This window comes from Telmatherina bonti (genome assembly GCF_933228915.1).
Source record: "Telmatherina bonti genome assembly, chromosome: 3".
NCBI classification, from domain to species: Eukaryota; Metazoa; Chordata; class Actinopteri; order Atheriniformes; family Telmatherinidae; genus Telmatherina; species Telmatherina bonti.
Window position 1 is genome coordinate 21,274,668 of NC_136621.1, and position 13,998 is coordinate 21,288,665.

At 35.9% G+C, this 13,998-nt stretch overlaps 1 protein-coding gene across 1 annotated transcript; it reads right to left on the bottom strand.

The window, feature by feature from the left end:
* Positions 1–4,812: 4,812 nt before the first annotated feature.
* Positions 4,813–10,117, bottom strand: LOC306773260 (CD209 antigen-like protein A; the record flags this gene model as incomplete). The annotated part of the gene is made up of 7 exons (XM_079263025.1): positions 9,993–10,117; positions 9,704–9,793; positions 7,183–7,242; positions 6,667–6,809; positions 6,458–6,558; positions 6,204–6,230; positions 4,813–4,843 (listed from the first exon to the last, which is right to left on the bottom strand). Exons 1-7 carry the CDS (start codon positions 10,108–10,110, stop codon positions 4,813–4,815), a joined length of 570 nt encoding a protein of 189 aa, XP_079119151.1. The 5' UTR covers positions 10,111–10,117.
* Positions 10,118–13,998: the final 3,881 nt, after the last annotated feature.

The following is a 13,998-nucleotide window of genomic DNA, read 5'->3' on the forward strand; positions in this document are numbered from 1 at the left end:
GACAGGTGTTTGTAATTCAGTACATTACACTTGAGATGGAAAAAAACCCCCAAAAATGACCATATTGAAAGAGCAAGTAGCAGTGATATTGTTGATTTTGAATGGTGCAAGAGATATTTCAGGAAGTGCAAATATTGTTCTCCTTGCTTAGTCTTGGGGTTACAGGATTACAGTTCCTGCTTCTCTGCTCTCTGCTGCAGTAAAATTAGTCATGTCAGCCTTCATACTTTAAAATTAGGAATCACTTGCTTTGCTGTGTAAATATACTATATATACATATATATATATATATATATATATATATATATATATATATATATATATATATATATATATATATATATATATGTATATATATATATATATATATATATATATATATATATACATATATATATATATATATATATATATATATATATATATATATATATATATATATATATATATATATATATATATATATATATATATATATATATAACCACTCACAAACAGCTATAGTTCAGCATGCAACTTGAAAGAAAAATTTAAAAATTACCGGTTATGCACACATCAGTGAGATGTCAAATATTCAAAACCAAGTAAAGTCAAATTTAAGATAATTATACAAACTTTAATGATAAAACTACATAAATAAAAATAAAGCAGACTGTGTTTTGTTGAATTTTCGACTAAAATATTAAAGTAACAAGTATATTACAAAAGTTTCCATGATGTCCAATTTTGGCATCTAACTTGCCTACAGCTTTGACCCCTCTTCCACATGTGATATCAAAACATGCGTCTAGATCAGGAAAAGTGTGCTAAAGTATGAACTGGCCTTAAGACTTGCACAGCAAAAATCTTAAAGCCAGTTTATACTTGTGCGCTGTTTGCGGCAGGTTGGATATGCTGTAACCGCTCTAAGCTCTGCATAGGGTCACAGAGGCTCGATGCTCACCTCTTCTGTCCTCATGTGCATCCTGGCTATTCAAACGCAGCTGTACTTCCCTATGATTTGTCATAGTGTGACTACTGTGTTTCCAGATGTTTGATGCTTGTAGCTGAATGCATAACGCATGTATATAAATCTATGAAAGATTGAATGCTATTAGCCAATACTGTTTTTCCAAAACAGGATATACTTGCTGGAAATGAAGTAAACCATCAAAATAACTCCTCCCAGTGAAGTTTCCTGACAGATACCTACTGCCTCAAGCAACCAGCAACCCACAATTAGAAACACACATGCTATTTGTATCAGCTGCATAGGCCCAACTTGATGCTGATGCCATGTGGATAAAAACTGGCCTTTATGCTGTTTACATAATTTGCAAAAAAGTAAGACTATTCCATAATAGGAATGAATAGGAATGGTTTTTGGCTTACATGAGCCAAAACTTACAGTTGAGGGCTGATTTTTATCTAAAAACATCAAAGTTTAAACGATTAACAAAAGATAAATGTAACCCATGTCTCCAAATAATGTGGGAGTCTTTCACTGCTCCCAGCCGCAGTCACATGCCCTGCCACTAGTGGCGCTACTATAAAAGTGGCTGCGGTTTCACTAACATCCGGTCACCATTGCCCTGTTCCACGCCTGGACTTATGTGCTGGATGACTCCGCAACCTCCGCCAGAACTCCCCAAAAACTAAACGAAAGCTTTTCAAACTCAATGGTCAGGTTTTTTACACCCCCCAGAATCCTCTTCAAGAGGTGGTGAGCTGGATTAGGTAGGACCTTTCTGTTTTGATGTTTTTCTCCGAACACCGGATATCTTTAGTTTTGACATGAACTTTGGGATTCCTCCAAGGATCGTAACTAAAAGCTGGATTATGCGTTTCTCTCAAGGATCGTAATAAAAAGACTGAACGAAACTCCTAAAAAGGAAAAAAATCTTTTTTGGTACAACTGAACCGAACTGGAGAAAAAAAAGAAACTTGGAAAAAGGTTTATGAAAGTGTTTTTTTGTATCATTGTTTGGTTGTCTTGTTTACAAATATAATTTATTTAATTGTGCTTTATTTAATTTCTTTTCAAATTTAATACAATTATCTTTAACTTTAATTTTCCTGCCTCCTGTTTTTATTCATTCACCACACAAGCTCCCGTAGTGAATCTGGTCTTCTGTTCACCCATTCCATCCATTGCACAACTTAGTCCTAACACTCTTACATTTAATGTGAGCGTTACATAAACCTTTCACTGACTAATGGGAATACTTGGTATATTTTATGATTTGTGAACAATTGCTGCTATATTTAAAAGAATAATTAGAAATCTGCCCCAATATCCTCTCCACTCCATTTACTCTTAATTTCGTTCAAAAAGTCTTCTCAAACAAGTGTCTCTCCTACCCAAAGTTATACATGCAAAAATTATATATAAAAAAAAAAAGAGGAAATTAAGTTGGCTTCAAATGAACCTCAGCTGTGAAAGAGCTGGAATTTACAGATTTTGGGCTACGGTGTTCCAAGCGTCAGCAAGTCTGCTTCTTCTTCCCACCAACCTTATTCAACAGAAACTTGGTTTATCACACCTAAGCACATTTCTGTTGTGCTTTTAACTTGCCACCAATTTATAGCCTGTTCATATTAGGGTAAAAAAAAAAGAAAAAAAAAAAGACAACCATGTGTTTCTACAACTCTTCGGGTGCTCAGGGTACAAGAATTTTATTTTTACTTGAATTTTTGTTTGCAAACAGCAAACATCTCTTTGAGCCCTCATTCATGTGAGTTCTGTGTCAGATTGCATATTGATTCTGGCAGACAGTCTGACTCCTCCAACCAGTTGTTCAAAATGTCTACGGCTATGACTTGGGGTGGTCCTCTCCTCTGCAGTGACTCATGTCCAGTCCACTTGTCCTGCGGCACCATGATCCCAGCTCAACTGCAGAGAAGAGGATCAACGGCAATCCACAATCCCAGGAGGGAAACCCTCTTGCCTGGCCCTGCAGTCAGCCTCTCCCTTTGGATCCTTAACTTGGCCATCACACTCATGCTTGCTCCTGGGCCAGGAACATCCAGAGGCCCAGGAGTGAGTAGTTGTACCACAGGATCCAGATCCCGCCATCACACCGCCAAGCTTGTGATACATCTCATCCAGGACTGCTCTTTCCTCAGTAGTCCTCTCCATCTGCTCCTTTTCCAGCAGTCCCTTCTGCTTCTAGCTTCTTCCTCTTCCATTTCCACAGCCATCTGTCAGTGTGTCTTCCTGCTTCTTCTTTTTTTATTTTATTTATTTATTTTTTTCCACCCTCAGTCACACCTGTAGCTCCTTTTATATACTGCAGGACAATGACAGGTGTTCCTGCTTATTAACCTTGTTACTGGGCTTCCAGGGGGGTTAGTAGTGCTGCAATATAGGATAAAACAATGGCATGCAATAAATACACTGAAATAAAAACCATGGATTTTGACCTTGACCCCATCAAACTTTATCATATAGGTTTATAAGCTCTTAAAGCAATGTGGCTGAAGCCTATCCCAGATTACAATAAGCTCCTTCCTGAGTTACTTCCATAGCTACATAAAGCCAGGCTGTATCAAGAAAGCCTTGCTTGAGCTAACATCTCTGAATTAAGGCCCAATTTGCTCCACTAACACATTTCAGCTGCATCTACTCAAGGCTAATTCAAGCGAGGATTATAAAGCCTGGCTATGTGTGAGTTCCTGAGGAACGTAGCAAGTCCTGATGATTGAATTGTACAAACAAACAAACAAACAAACAAACAAACAAACAAACATACATACATACATACATACATACATAAAAGACGGGAGAAAAAGAGTAAGTTATACACCAGAACAAAAAATGTTGGAGCTGTCTGGGGAATTTAAGTTTCATCACCAAGAAAGGTAACACCGCTCTGATTTAATAAAGTAAGTTGTTAAGTGAATTGTCTCTATGTGAAATCTATTCTGGCCCTGCTCAGTTTATTAATAACCCAATAATCCACTCACGTCGTCATATATTGTGAATATATTATGGTGTGTGTGTGAGACCTACATTAATTCTTCACTTACGTCTTAACAGAAGCAATCTTAACAGGTAAAAGTGCACCTGCCAGCAGGTGAAAATAAAGTCCAACAACATATTTCAGAATGGTATGAAGCCTTTGAAGACGTGTTTGTTCAAAAACTCTGTCTCTATATCTTTCTATCTCTCAAAATAAGTTTTCTCTTTCTCTGTCTTGCTCTATCTATCTCTTTGTCTGTTGAACACTTTACAAATCAGACCAGCATGGACAGGATTCAGTTGATCTCAGTTTTACTGTTAGCCGACCAGAGGCAGTGTAGGTCATGTGTTTGTGGAATTTTGGAACGGGATAAAAAGGGTATTAATTAGTTTTATGAATACCATGTTCTTTTTCCTTTAATTTCATGTACAGTATGTACATGATCGCTGTGTTTCTTTGCACTGGCACTGACTGGTTTATTGATTTTTTTTTTTCTTTGTTTAATTTTATTATTTTATTTTTTATAACAGAGTCTGTTTCAGCCCAGCAGACCTTCTTTAAGACACAGCTAAGCTAAACTCGAACATTAGCTTGCCCACAAGCTGGCTAGTTCTTGTGCATAAGTTACCATGGTTACTCATCAGGGCCCTGTGATGGACTGGCGAGCTCTCCTGGGTGTACCCTGCCTTTCGCCCAAAGACTGCTGGGATAGGCTCCAGCTTCCCAGTGTCCCTTAATCGGACTAAGCTGTTAGGATAATGGATGGATGGTTACTCATCAGGCATTCAAATAAGCCAGGCTGATGCAGTGGAACTCTTTCTTAACTGAGCCAGACTCATCCAGATAAACCAGGCTTTCCCATAATGCTGCTTCATGGAACATTCCTCAGGTTTCCAGACTTTCTTAAGAACACAGAGAAAAAAACAAAACAAAATAGACAAAACAAAAAACCCAAACAAAAACCAAACAAACATGATGAGTTGCAAGTAAGCTAGAAGACTTTTTTGAGCACAAGTATGAGTGACACACTAGTAGACAGGCAACGACTTTGGGAACATCGTATAACAGAGAGTTTTTAGGATTGGTAACTGGAAAAAAAAAAGAGGACCCGAAGGAAGGAAAAGTGGAGGTTTATCCCCAATAAAAGTGATAGGTCGATTGCTGGTGTGGTGACTCAAGAATGACAGTCAGCTGTGGGTGGTGGCAAGATGGGGACAGGAAAAATGTGGGACACTGGAGACCTTTGGTGGATTGATTGAGTGAAGTAATTGAGTTTATAACCAAAGCCAAAGACCACAAAGCTCAAACAAGTACTTTAATAGAATTATAATCCACAATATTCAACAGAAGAACATTTGGTGGATAAATTAGTCATTATTATAAAGGAACTCTTATTGTTCAGGAAAAAGAATGCAAAAGATGTCAATATTACTTTTAAAATTGAAAACAACTGTGGATCAAATTACATAATTTTGATTACCATACTAAAACATTGAAAAACTGTTAAACTATTGCTTACATAGTTTACAATGTGAAGATGTAAGCAAGGGAATGAGATATTCAGTCCAACTATCATGACCTGCAGCAGTGTAACTGTTTATTTTTTGTCTCTGGTGAAATTTTCTTAAATAAGCAAATGTAAAAAAAAAAAATAAAAAAAATAAAAAAAAGTGGAATCAATGGATTCAATCAGCTCTTCCTCATATGATTCCTTTACAATTTGAGTTAACTGTCTGAGATCTGCTCATTCAGGCATCCAGGAAAGATAGATTACACACAAGATACATACAATTTTCAAATTCACAGCTAGATGGCAATGTTGGCCAGTTTAAAACTACTGTCCCAATGACAACTTTACTTATAGGTAGGATCAGATTTTGCTCACCCTAAATACCTAAATCCTTTGCCATAAAACATTTAAAATTTATATATTTATTTTTATGGGTTTTAAACATTTAATGGATTTTCTCTAACTCTAACATCACGACCAGAGCTTTCACACATCAGTGATAAATGCAACAAGAAACAAAACCAAAACATGATAGTAAAACTATATCACACATATTATAAATTCTGAATTGTGATTTTTGTATTCAGACTGAACATGTAGATTACAGCTTTACAAGACTTTAAACATTTAATTAAAGACAGACATTTTTCTCACAGATCCAAAAGTTTTGATCTTCACATGGTATGTCATTCCAGCTGTTTTCTCTCTCATGGAACCTGATCTCTACACAGGATTCATTTCTGCCTTCATACCCATTGGGCTCCCCTGGGCCCCAGTAGCTGAAACCAAAGAAAAGAAGACAAACTGGATTAACAATAAAAATGACAATAGAATCATTTGACAAAATAATACATTCTGATACATATTTAGAGTACAGCTTAAGTGCAGGCCAGCCCTATGACTTCGAATTTAACACTTTAATGTATCTGGTATAAAAGCCTATAGGTTTTAAATGCCTTTGGTTTCAGGGTTATGTTTATTTTTACACCATAAACAATGTATAAACCTTTTGGTGAGCGGAGTACCATCCACCCATTTCCAGTTCCCTTTCTTCGTGCTGTCAGCTAGGCCAATCCAGGTGAGCTTGTGAAACTGTCTTGTGAAATCCTTCCACAGAAAATCAGTAACTGATTTAAATTAAACTGATCTTGCTGTCATAATTTGCACTACTTTTCTGAATATAGATTTATATATTCATACAAAACAAATACATACCTGTTCTACTTTGCTATCAATAATTATCAAGTCTGCACCTCTTTGCAGACAGTCCTCTCTGCTGTCCTCCCAGGATTTCTTGATTAATGAAATATAATAAAAACTATGATGGTAATAAACCCATTCTTGGTGAAAATACTCATCTGTTTTGGGATGACAAAAAAAGACACATAAAATACCTCCTTGCTATAAATAAAAGCTCAGATGTAAATTTATATTTGTTATGATATATTTTTTCATATATATAATTACTTTAACCATAAGACAATAATACTTTTTATATGATTTTTGGTTATGATCAAGAATATCAGAAGCATCCAAGTGAAAAGCAGGTAAAGAAACACATGAAGAGAGAAAAAGGTGATGGTTTAGCCTTATTACTATAATTGCACATTTTATTTACTATTGTAGCTTATCATATGATGATTTATTTTCTATTATTCATCTAATACTTTTTATGTGGTACAAGCATTTGATAATCTGCCACATTATGAGTTTTGCCATTCTCTGACTTACCAGCTAATTTTCTGAGATCATTTAAATCCTCCGTCCCATTTTTGCAGAAGCCTGGACTGTCTGTGAGAGCAGAAACACATATTGGTGTGAAATATTTTGTTAACAAAAGGGAAAGTCACTTAAATTTCCTTCACATTCCCACCACTAAATCTAACTGGTACCCTGAAGATTTTACATCCAGAGCTGGTCTGGGTGTAATTCACATAAATGCCCTTTGCTTGATACCTAAATTAGACTTAATTCAAATCTGGGTTCAATCAAATATGTAGATATCTTGGTTCTGCCTGAGACTTGGCTGAACAGAGTTGGCACAGAAAAAGGATAGATTTATTTTGTTGTGATCATTCTAGAAAAGCTTCGGAATTAAACTCATGACGCAATTTCAACTTCTCACTGTCGCTCTTGAATTTTCTAGAGATCCCTCCATTGCAATTAAGGGTTGTTATTGACTTTTAGCCTGAAGTGAAATTCACACCTCAATATATAATCACATAGCTGCAGATTTGCATCTTAAATCAAGCAACCAATTGGTATATAAATCATTTGACAAACAGAACACAGTGTCAAGTTGGCTGGTTCCTATTCTGTCCTTACAATCTTTAAAGGACTGCCACAGAGCCCTGTCTGAGGTCCTTTTTTTTTATATATATTCTATGTATATTAACAATCTCTGTGATAACCTGTTGAATGTCATTTACAACTTTTATGCTGATGACTGATTTACTGATGCTGTTCCTTAATTTTCCAGGCTTTAGCGTTTTCACAGTCTCCTTTAAATACTGTTAAATCTCAACTAGATGCCATTAAATAGATTGTAAATGCAGATACAACCAAATTCATAGCATTTCATCATAAATGGAAAATACAAAAGATAATTCAGCTGATAATAACCATGCAAGATAAATCAATGCAGTTAGTTCCTAATTAAAAGTATGTAGGTCTCCAAATTGATCATAAATCATAATCATAAATTTTAATTAAAAGCTTACATCAATAATTTGGTTTGCAAACAAGAGTGAAGCTTGGATTCTATTATTGCAACAAAGCATGCTTCTCCCTTATAGCATCAAAGTGCCTTGTCTGGGCTACCTTCCTATCGCTGTTAGATTATGGAGATGTTTAGTACCAAATTCCTTCATTCTTCAAGTTAAGTTTACCATTCAACTTTCAGGTTTTATTGTGGTTGTGATCAACTTTAGCTTCGGCACAGCTCTATGCTGAAGTGAATTGGGCCTGCTTGAATTCCCATTTTTAAATGTTTTGATCTCCATTATAATCTTGTAACTAATGATTTCATCCATCACAATTTAAAGCCTGTCAGTTGTATAAATTAACTTATGTATTAGCTGTTATTTAAGGTCTTTGTAATTTAAATAAAACTGTCCAGTGTCCAGGGTGTACCCTGCCTCTTACCCAATGATTGCTGAGATAGGCTCCAGCTTCCCATGACCATTAATTAAATCAAATCAAATCAGAGATACTTTATTTATCCCCGAGGGTAAATTCAAGGTTCAAGTCAGCTCGTCCAAGGTGAGACATACAGATATTTATATTTGACAAGTTTACAGAACGAACTGATACTTAAGCCCTGCAGCCAGTTTTTTAACCGGTGCTGCCTTATAAATGAGGAAAAGATGACACGAGGAAGGATGGGTGGGTGTTGAACAAAAAAGAAGTATCCCTACACTTCACCTAAAGGGGGAAGGATAAAGATGCAACAAAAAAACACACCTCATTAATTGGACTAAGCTGTTTAGAGGATGGATGGCTGGATGGATGGATGGATGGATGGAATTCAAATTTGTATTTTAAGACATTTGCTACTAAACTATTGACCAGGTTGCCCTGATCTCAATGGGATTTTTTTTTCCCCTTTTCACATATAATTTATGGTTCAGTGTCATTCAGTGTCATGCTCAAGGGTGGTTTGGCAATGCTGGAAAAGATATAGAGAACAAGTCCTTGAACATTTACGTGTCTATTAAAATATAAAATAATTTAGAACAGGTTAATCTGGTTCTATGACAGGCACAATCCAGCAAGTTTTCAGTGCATTCCTGTTTCAGCACACATGAATGAAATTAAATCGATCCAATAGCCTTGTCAAGTTTTGCATAAAGACTCGTTGATTTCAGTCAGGTGTGTAGGAGCATAGATACATGGAAAACCTGCAGGATTATTGCTGCTCTTGTAGGACCAGATTTAATTTCACCCAATAGAATGTTTTTACTATTTCAAGAATAAAAATTGGAGATCTGGAAAGTCTCAGCCTTTTCTATGTCATCTTTAGGTTTTCATAACAGTTTGTGATTCTTAATATCCTTTAATTTATGTCAGTAAATCATACATTACAAAACAATAAACAACTATTAAACATTTTCCTAAAGAAATCTCTAAAATTTGATGAAAACTTTAAGTGACCTGATCTACACACTTAAAAATCCAGCCATTATCTGTAACAACGATGCAATTTAATTAAGTATGAGGCTAAAAACAAAGAAGAGAAACAACAAAAACTCACGGAAAGCAAGCCGCAGAGTAACATTGAGAGCGACTTGTAGGATACAGAGAAATCCAAAGCTTACAGCAATCATTTTGTACAGGTTTGTCCCTGAAAGAAGAAAAGAAACTCATATGGAGTTAGTGTAAAGCAGATTTACACAGATATATACTTTCTCTCAACAAAACCTGTCGTAAAAAAATGGAAAGCTTCTGTTAACTCTATACAGCAATTTTATCCTGATAACTCAGGACTGTCAAATGAAACTGTCAATATAATTATTGATTTTTTTTTTTTTGTCAAATCTTACCTGGTGCAGCAAGATACAATTGATTGTGTATGTTTGCATGATTGCCAGCAGATGGATCAGGTAGATTTACATAATCCATGGAGATTTCAGATTGTTGTCTGTGGGCAATTCTTGCCATGTTAACCTCTGACTTGGTCTGGTGGTCAAGGAATCTAACTGTGAGCAATTCTGCTATAAAATCCACTTCTACTTTTGCACTGTTCTTTTTCATGACAAAAGGGCACATGCTGTCTCTTCCTCTTTCTGACACTTACAAAAGAGGAAAGAGAAAAAAAAAATGTTGCTATTCTCTGTGCTTTTTTTAAATAGTCCCCTACCTCTCCCCCTCTTTGGAGAAGTATTTTTGCAAGATAGATAGATAGATAGATAGATAGATAGATAGATAGATAGATAGATAGATAGATAGATAGATAGATAGATAGATAGATAGATAGATAGATAGATAGATAGATAGATAGATAGATAGATAGATAGATAGATAGATAGATAGATAGATAGATAGATAGCAATCATTGCAATCAGGTATTTTCTGTAACTTTCAATAAGACTTCTGCACCTTTAGGCAGATATTCTGTCCCACAACTAATCAGCAAAGTTCTCTACTAATAATAATGATGATGATGATGATGATGATGACTATTATTATTATTATTATTATTATTATTATTATTTAGTCTCATAATTTTGTGGCACAGTTGATGATACCTTTCAAAGGTTGACCATGATAGCTAATTCATAGTCAGGGTTTTGGAACAAACAGAGTGGGTTAAGACGTCAGAGGATTTAGCAACTTGAGCGTAGGCTTTATCACAGTGTTTGTTAATCACAGCCTATCTGGAATACCCCCTCTTGCTGCTCTAACAGCTTATACTATTGTGAGGATTCAAATGCTGACTCAAACAAGCAGACCAGTGAGAACTGAAATATTCATTCATCTGTACATCCATGTTCTGAACCTGCTTAAACTACTTCAAAGTCACATAAAAAATAACAATATACAGAAAGCATTGTCCAAAAGAGAGAAATAAATATGCTGCCGAAGAGTAATAGAGCTAATTATGGATTAAGAATCAGGATGAGATCATATTGTGACAAATGTGAACAGATTAAAACATACATACTCAAAAGAAAGTAGAAATGACAAAAAAACTGCACATTTCAAAATAACTCAAAATCCAAAACCACAGAGTACAGACAGTTTAATTGTGAGAGTGGAACACTCTGGAGGGATATTGCTGGGTTGATAGTCTCTTTCCACAGATCTCTGGTCGGAGAGAGGGGCACAGAAAGATAGTTCCCAAACACATTTTATTGCAGATGTTTCCAAATAAACACAGATGAGGTCATAATGTAGATGTGTGTGCGTGGTCTATAAAGAAACGAGAGTCCAAATAACATTACTAATATTGTACATGTGTATAAGGATACATAATAAATGATAAAGAATGAAAATATCCAGCTGGAAATGCATTAGCTTATTCAAATAAACAAAGCTGCAGAATCCAATAACCCCTGGCTGCAGCATGGAGGATGGGGCGGGGCTGGATATTGGGTGGAGTTGGATGTCAAATGGGTGTGGTTAGGGTCGCAGAATCCAGCCTTATACAGAGCTTAAACCAAGATCAGAGAAATTTAGCAATTTGGGGGTTTCTGGCTTCATCTACTGGTAGCAACAGCACCGCTTACTTACAACACGTGAAGGCCATATAAACCGGGGGTGTCAAATTACACTTAAGAGTGCTCAGTGAAATAACAGGTTGAAGCCATAGACCATATATGAAAGATGGACAGAGCCTCCGGCGGTTAAAAGTGAAGCCTATGCGGAAGTGCATGAAATTGCAGTTCTGCCCTCATCCGCTACGGGCTGGCTCCAAAACAGAGCGAATCCCCATAGACTCTCATGTTAAAAAGGCCCACTTCACAACAGAAATAAACATGTTTACAGCATGGTACAAAAATCCATTTTCGGTTTAATGGTTCAGGTTTACGGGGAAGCTGGAGCCTATCCCAGCTGGCTTTGGGCGACAGGCAAAAGCCAGCTGGGGTTTACCTTCATGACAACTTTGGAGGGGAGTGAATTTTTTTCTGACTCGCCGATTTAACAGTAATTTAATCTCAAAATTCGGTAAATGTAGGGGCGTGTCCTTTTGATTGACAGGTACCCAATCTTCTGCTTCACATACGAGAGCTTCAATGCCTTGACCCGAGACAAAAATATTCTGGAAAACAGAAACAATGAATTTGTCAACAAGATGAAGACCATGGTGGAAGAGAATGAAAGATTAAAAGTGAAGCTAAAGGGTTTGATTTTTTTTTTTTTTTTTCTTTTAGTTAGCCAGTAAAATAATTTATTGACATTGCAAAATGACTTCTATTTTACAGTCACATTTAATAAGCGCGTATTGCTTTTAATGTCTTATGTAAAACACTTTGAATGGTCTGGTACATTAAATGTGCTGTACAAATAGGCCTTATGATCACTTTTCTTTTTGCTTTGGAGTATTCACTGTAATTGTAAAACATATGCTCGATATTTTTTTTAATTATTATGTTTACAGATTAGCGCTTCAAACTTCAAACAAAATTCTGTTGCTTTTTAAAATAAGACTCTTTCTGACGCAAAAGTTATTTGTACCGAAGGTTAATAATTGCTGGAGTGGAATAACCAGTTTTGTCTTTTACACACACATAGGTGCATATAGCGTGACGACTCTCGGCTAGAGAGAGAACATTTCAGGTTGAATTTATCAGCCATTCCATCAGGGCCAAAACTGTGTGAAATTTTGAAACCAAAAACATTTCCCAGTTCTGAAGTAGGCACTACTGAACTTTCTAAACTGCTGTTACTGAAAGCATTCTTCTAATTATTATTGACTACATAAATAAAGATATGCTAGTAAAAAGTAACCACTGACTTTTGAAACAGGATGTTTCAAACAGGATTTGAAACATCTTTTCATACCTAACTTCTCCTATCAGAAAGGCTCTGTTGTAAAACCCCTGGAGGGGCCCCTGTCAAACTGTTCACACCTCTGTCTTTAAAATAAATTCATTAGATTTTATTTTAGTGTAATTTAACATGAAGATTTTATTTTAGTGTAATTTAACATGATATTTTTGGTCTATTGTATCTTACAGATGTGAATGAACCAGTTCTTTGTATAATGATTGATGATGCAAGGTTACTTTTCAAGTCGTATTAATTGCATACTTTTCTCACCAGAAGGCCATAAATCAGCTAAATAGGGATCTTCTGATTTGGGTCGGTTTACATGGCACAGATGGGACATTCAAATGGGTGGACGGATCTGTACCATAAAATTGTAAGACCATATGAATAAGCTTCAGGCATCGGTACCAAAATCATCCTGCTCCATCTGTAGCTTTTCTATTACTGCAATTTTGTATTGGATATCTACTGAATTATACAAAGCAATGGTGGTTATAACCATTGCTTGTGATACATGAAGTATCTATCCAAAATTATAAATCGCACAACTATCTTTTAAACAGCTTGTTTTATAAAGAATAAAGTTACTTGTAATTCAATCAAAGCTGGATAAATTGTAGTCAGTCTAATGGTTCGACGCAAAAAGTTAACTATGTCAAATAGGCCTAAACTATGCCAAAATAAAACAAAAATCGTAGTTAAAAATTGCGTATGCAGTTGGTTAAACCCGCTTACATAACCAAGGAATATCAACAAAAGTCCAACATAATTATGCTCTGTGCAGTAAAAATGAAACTATATCATACATTCATTCATTCATTTTCTGAACCGCTTAATCCAATTCAGGGTCGCGGGAAAGCTGGAGCCTATCCCAGCTGGCTTTGGGCGACAGGCAGGGTACACCCTGAACAGCTCGCCAGTCCATGGCAGGGCCCTTTATCATATACTTCAAGTAAATTCTGTTTTCAAGCCCAGGGGTGTCTTTACACCAGGTCTATCAACCTTATAGTCTGTAAATAAAAGACAGTACAGAAAAATTGTAAATATGATAAATCT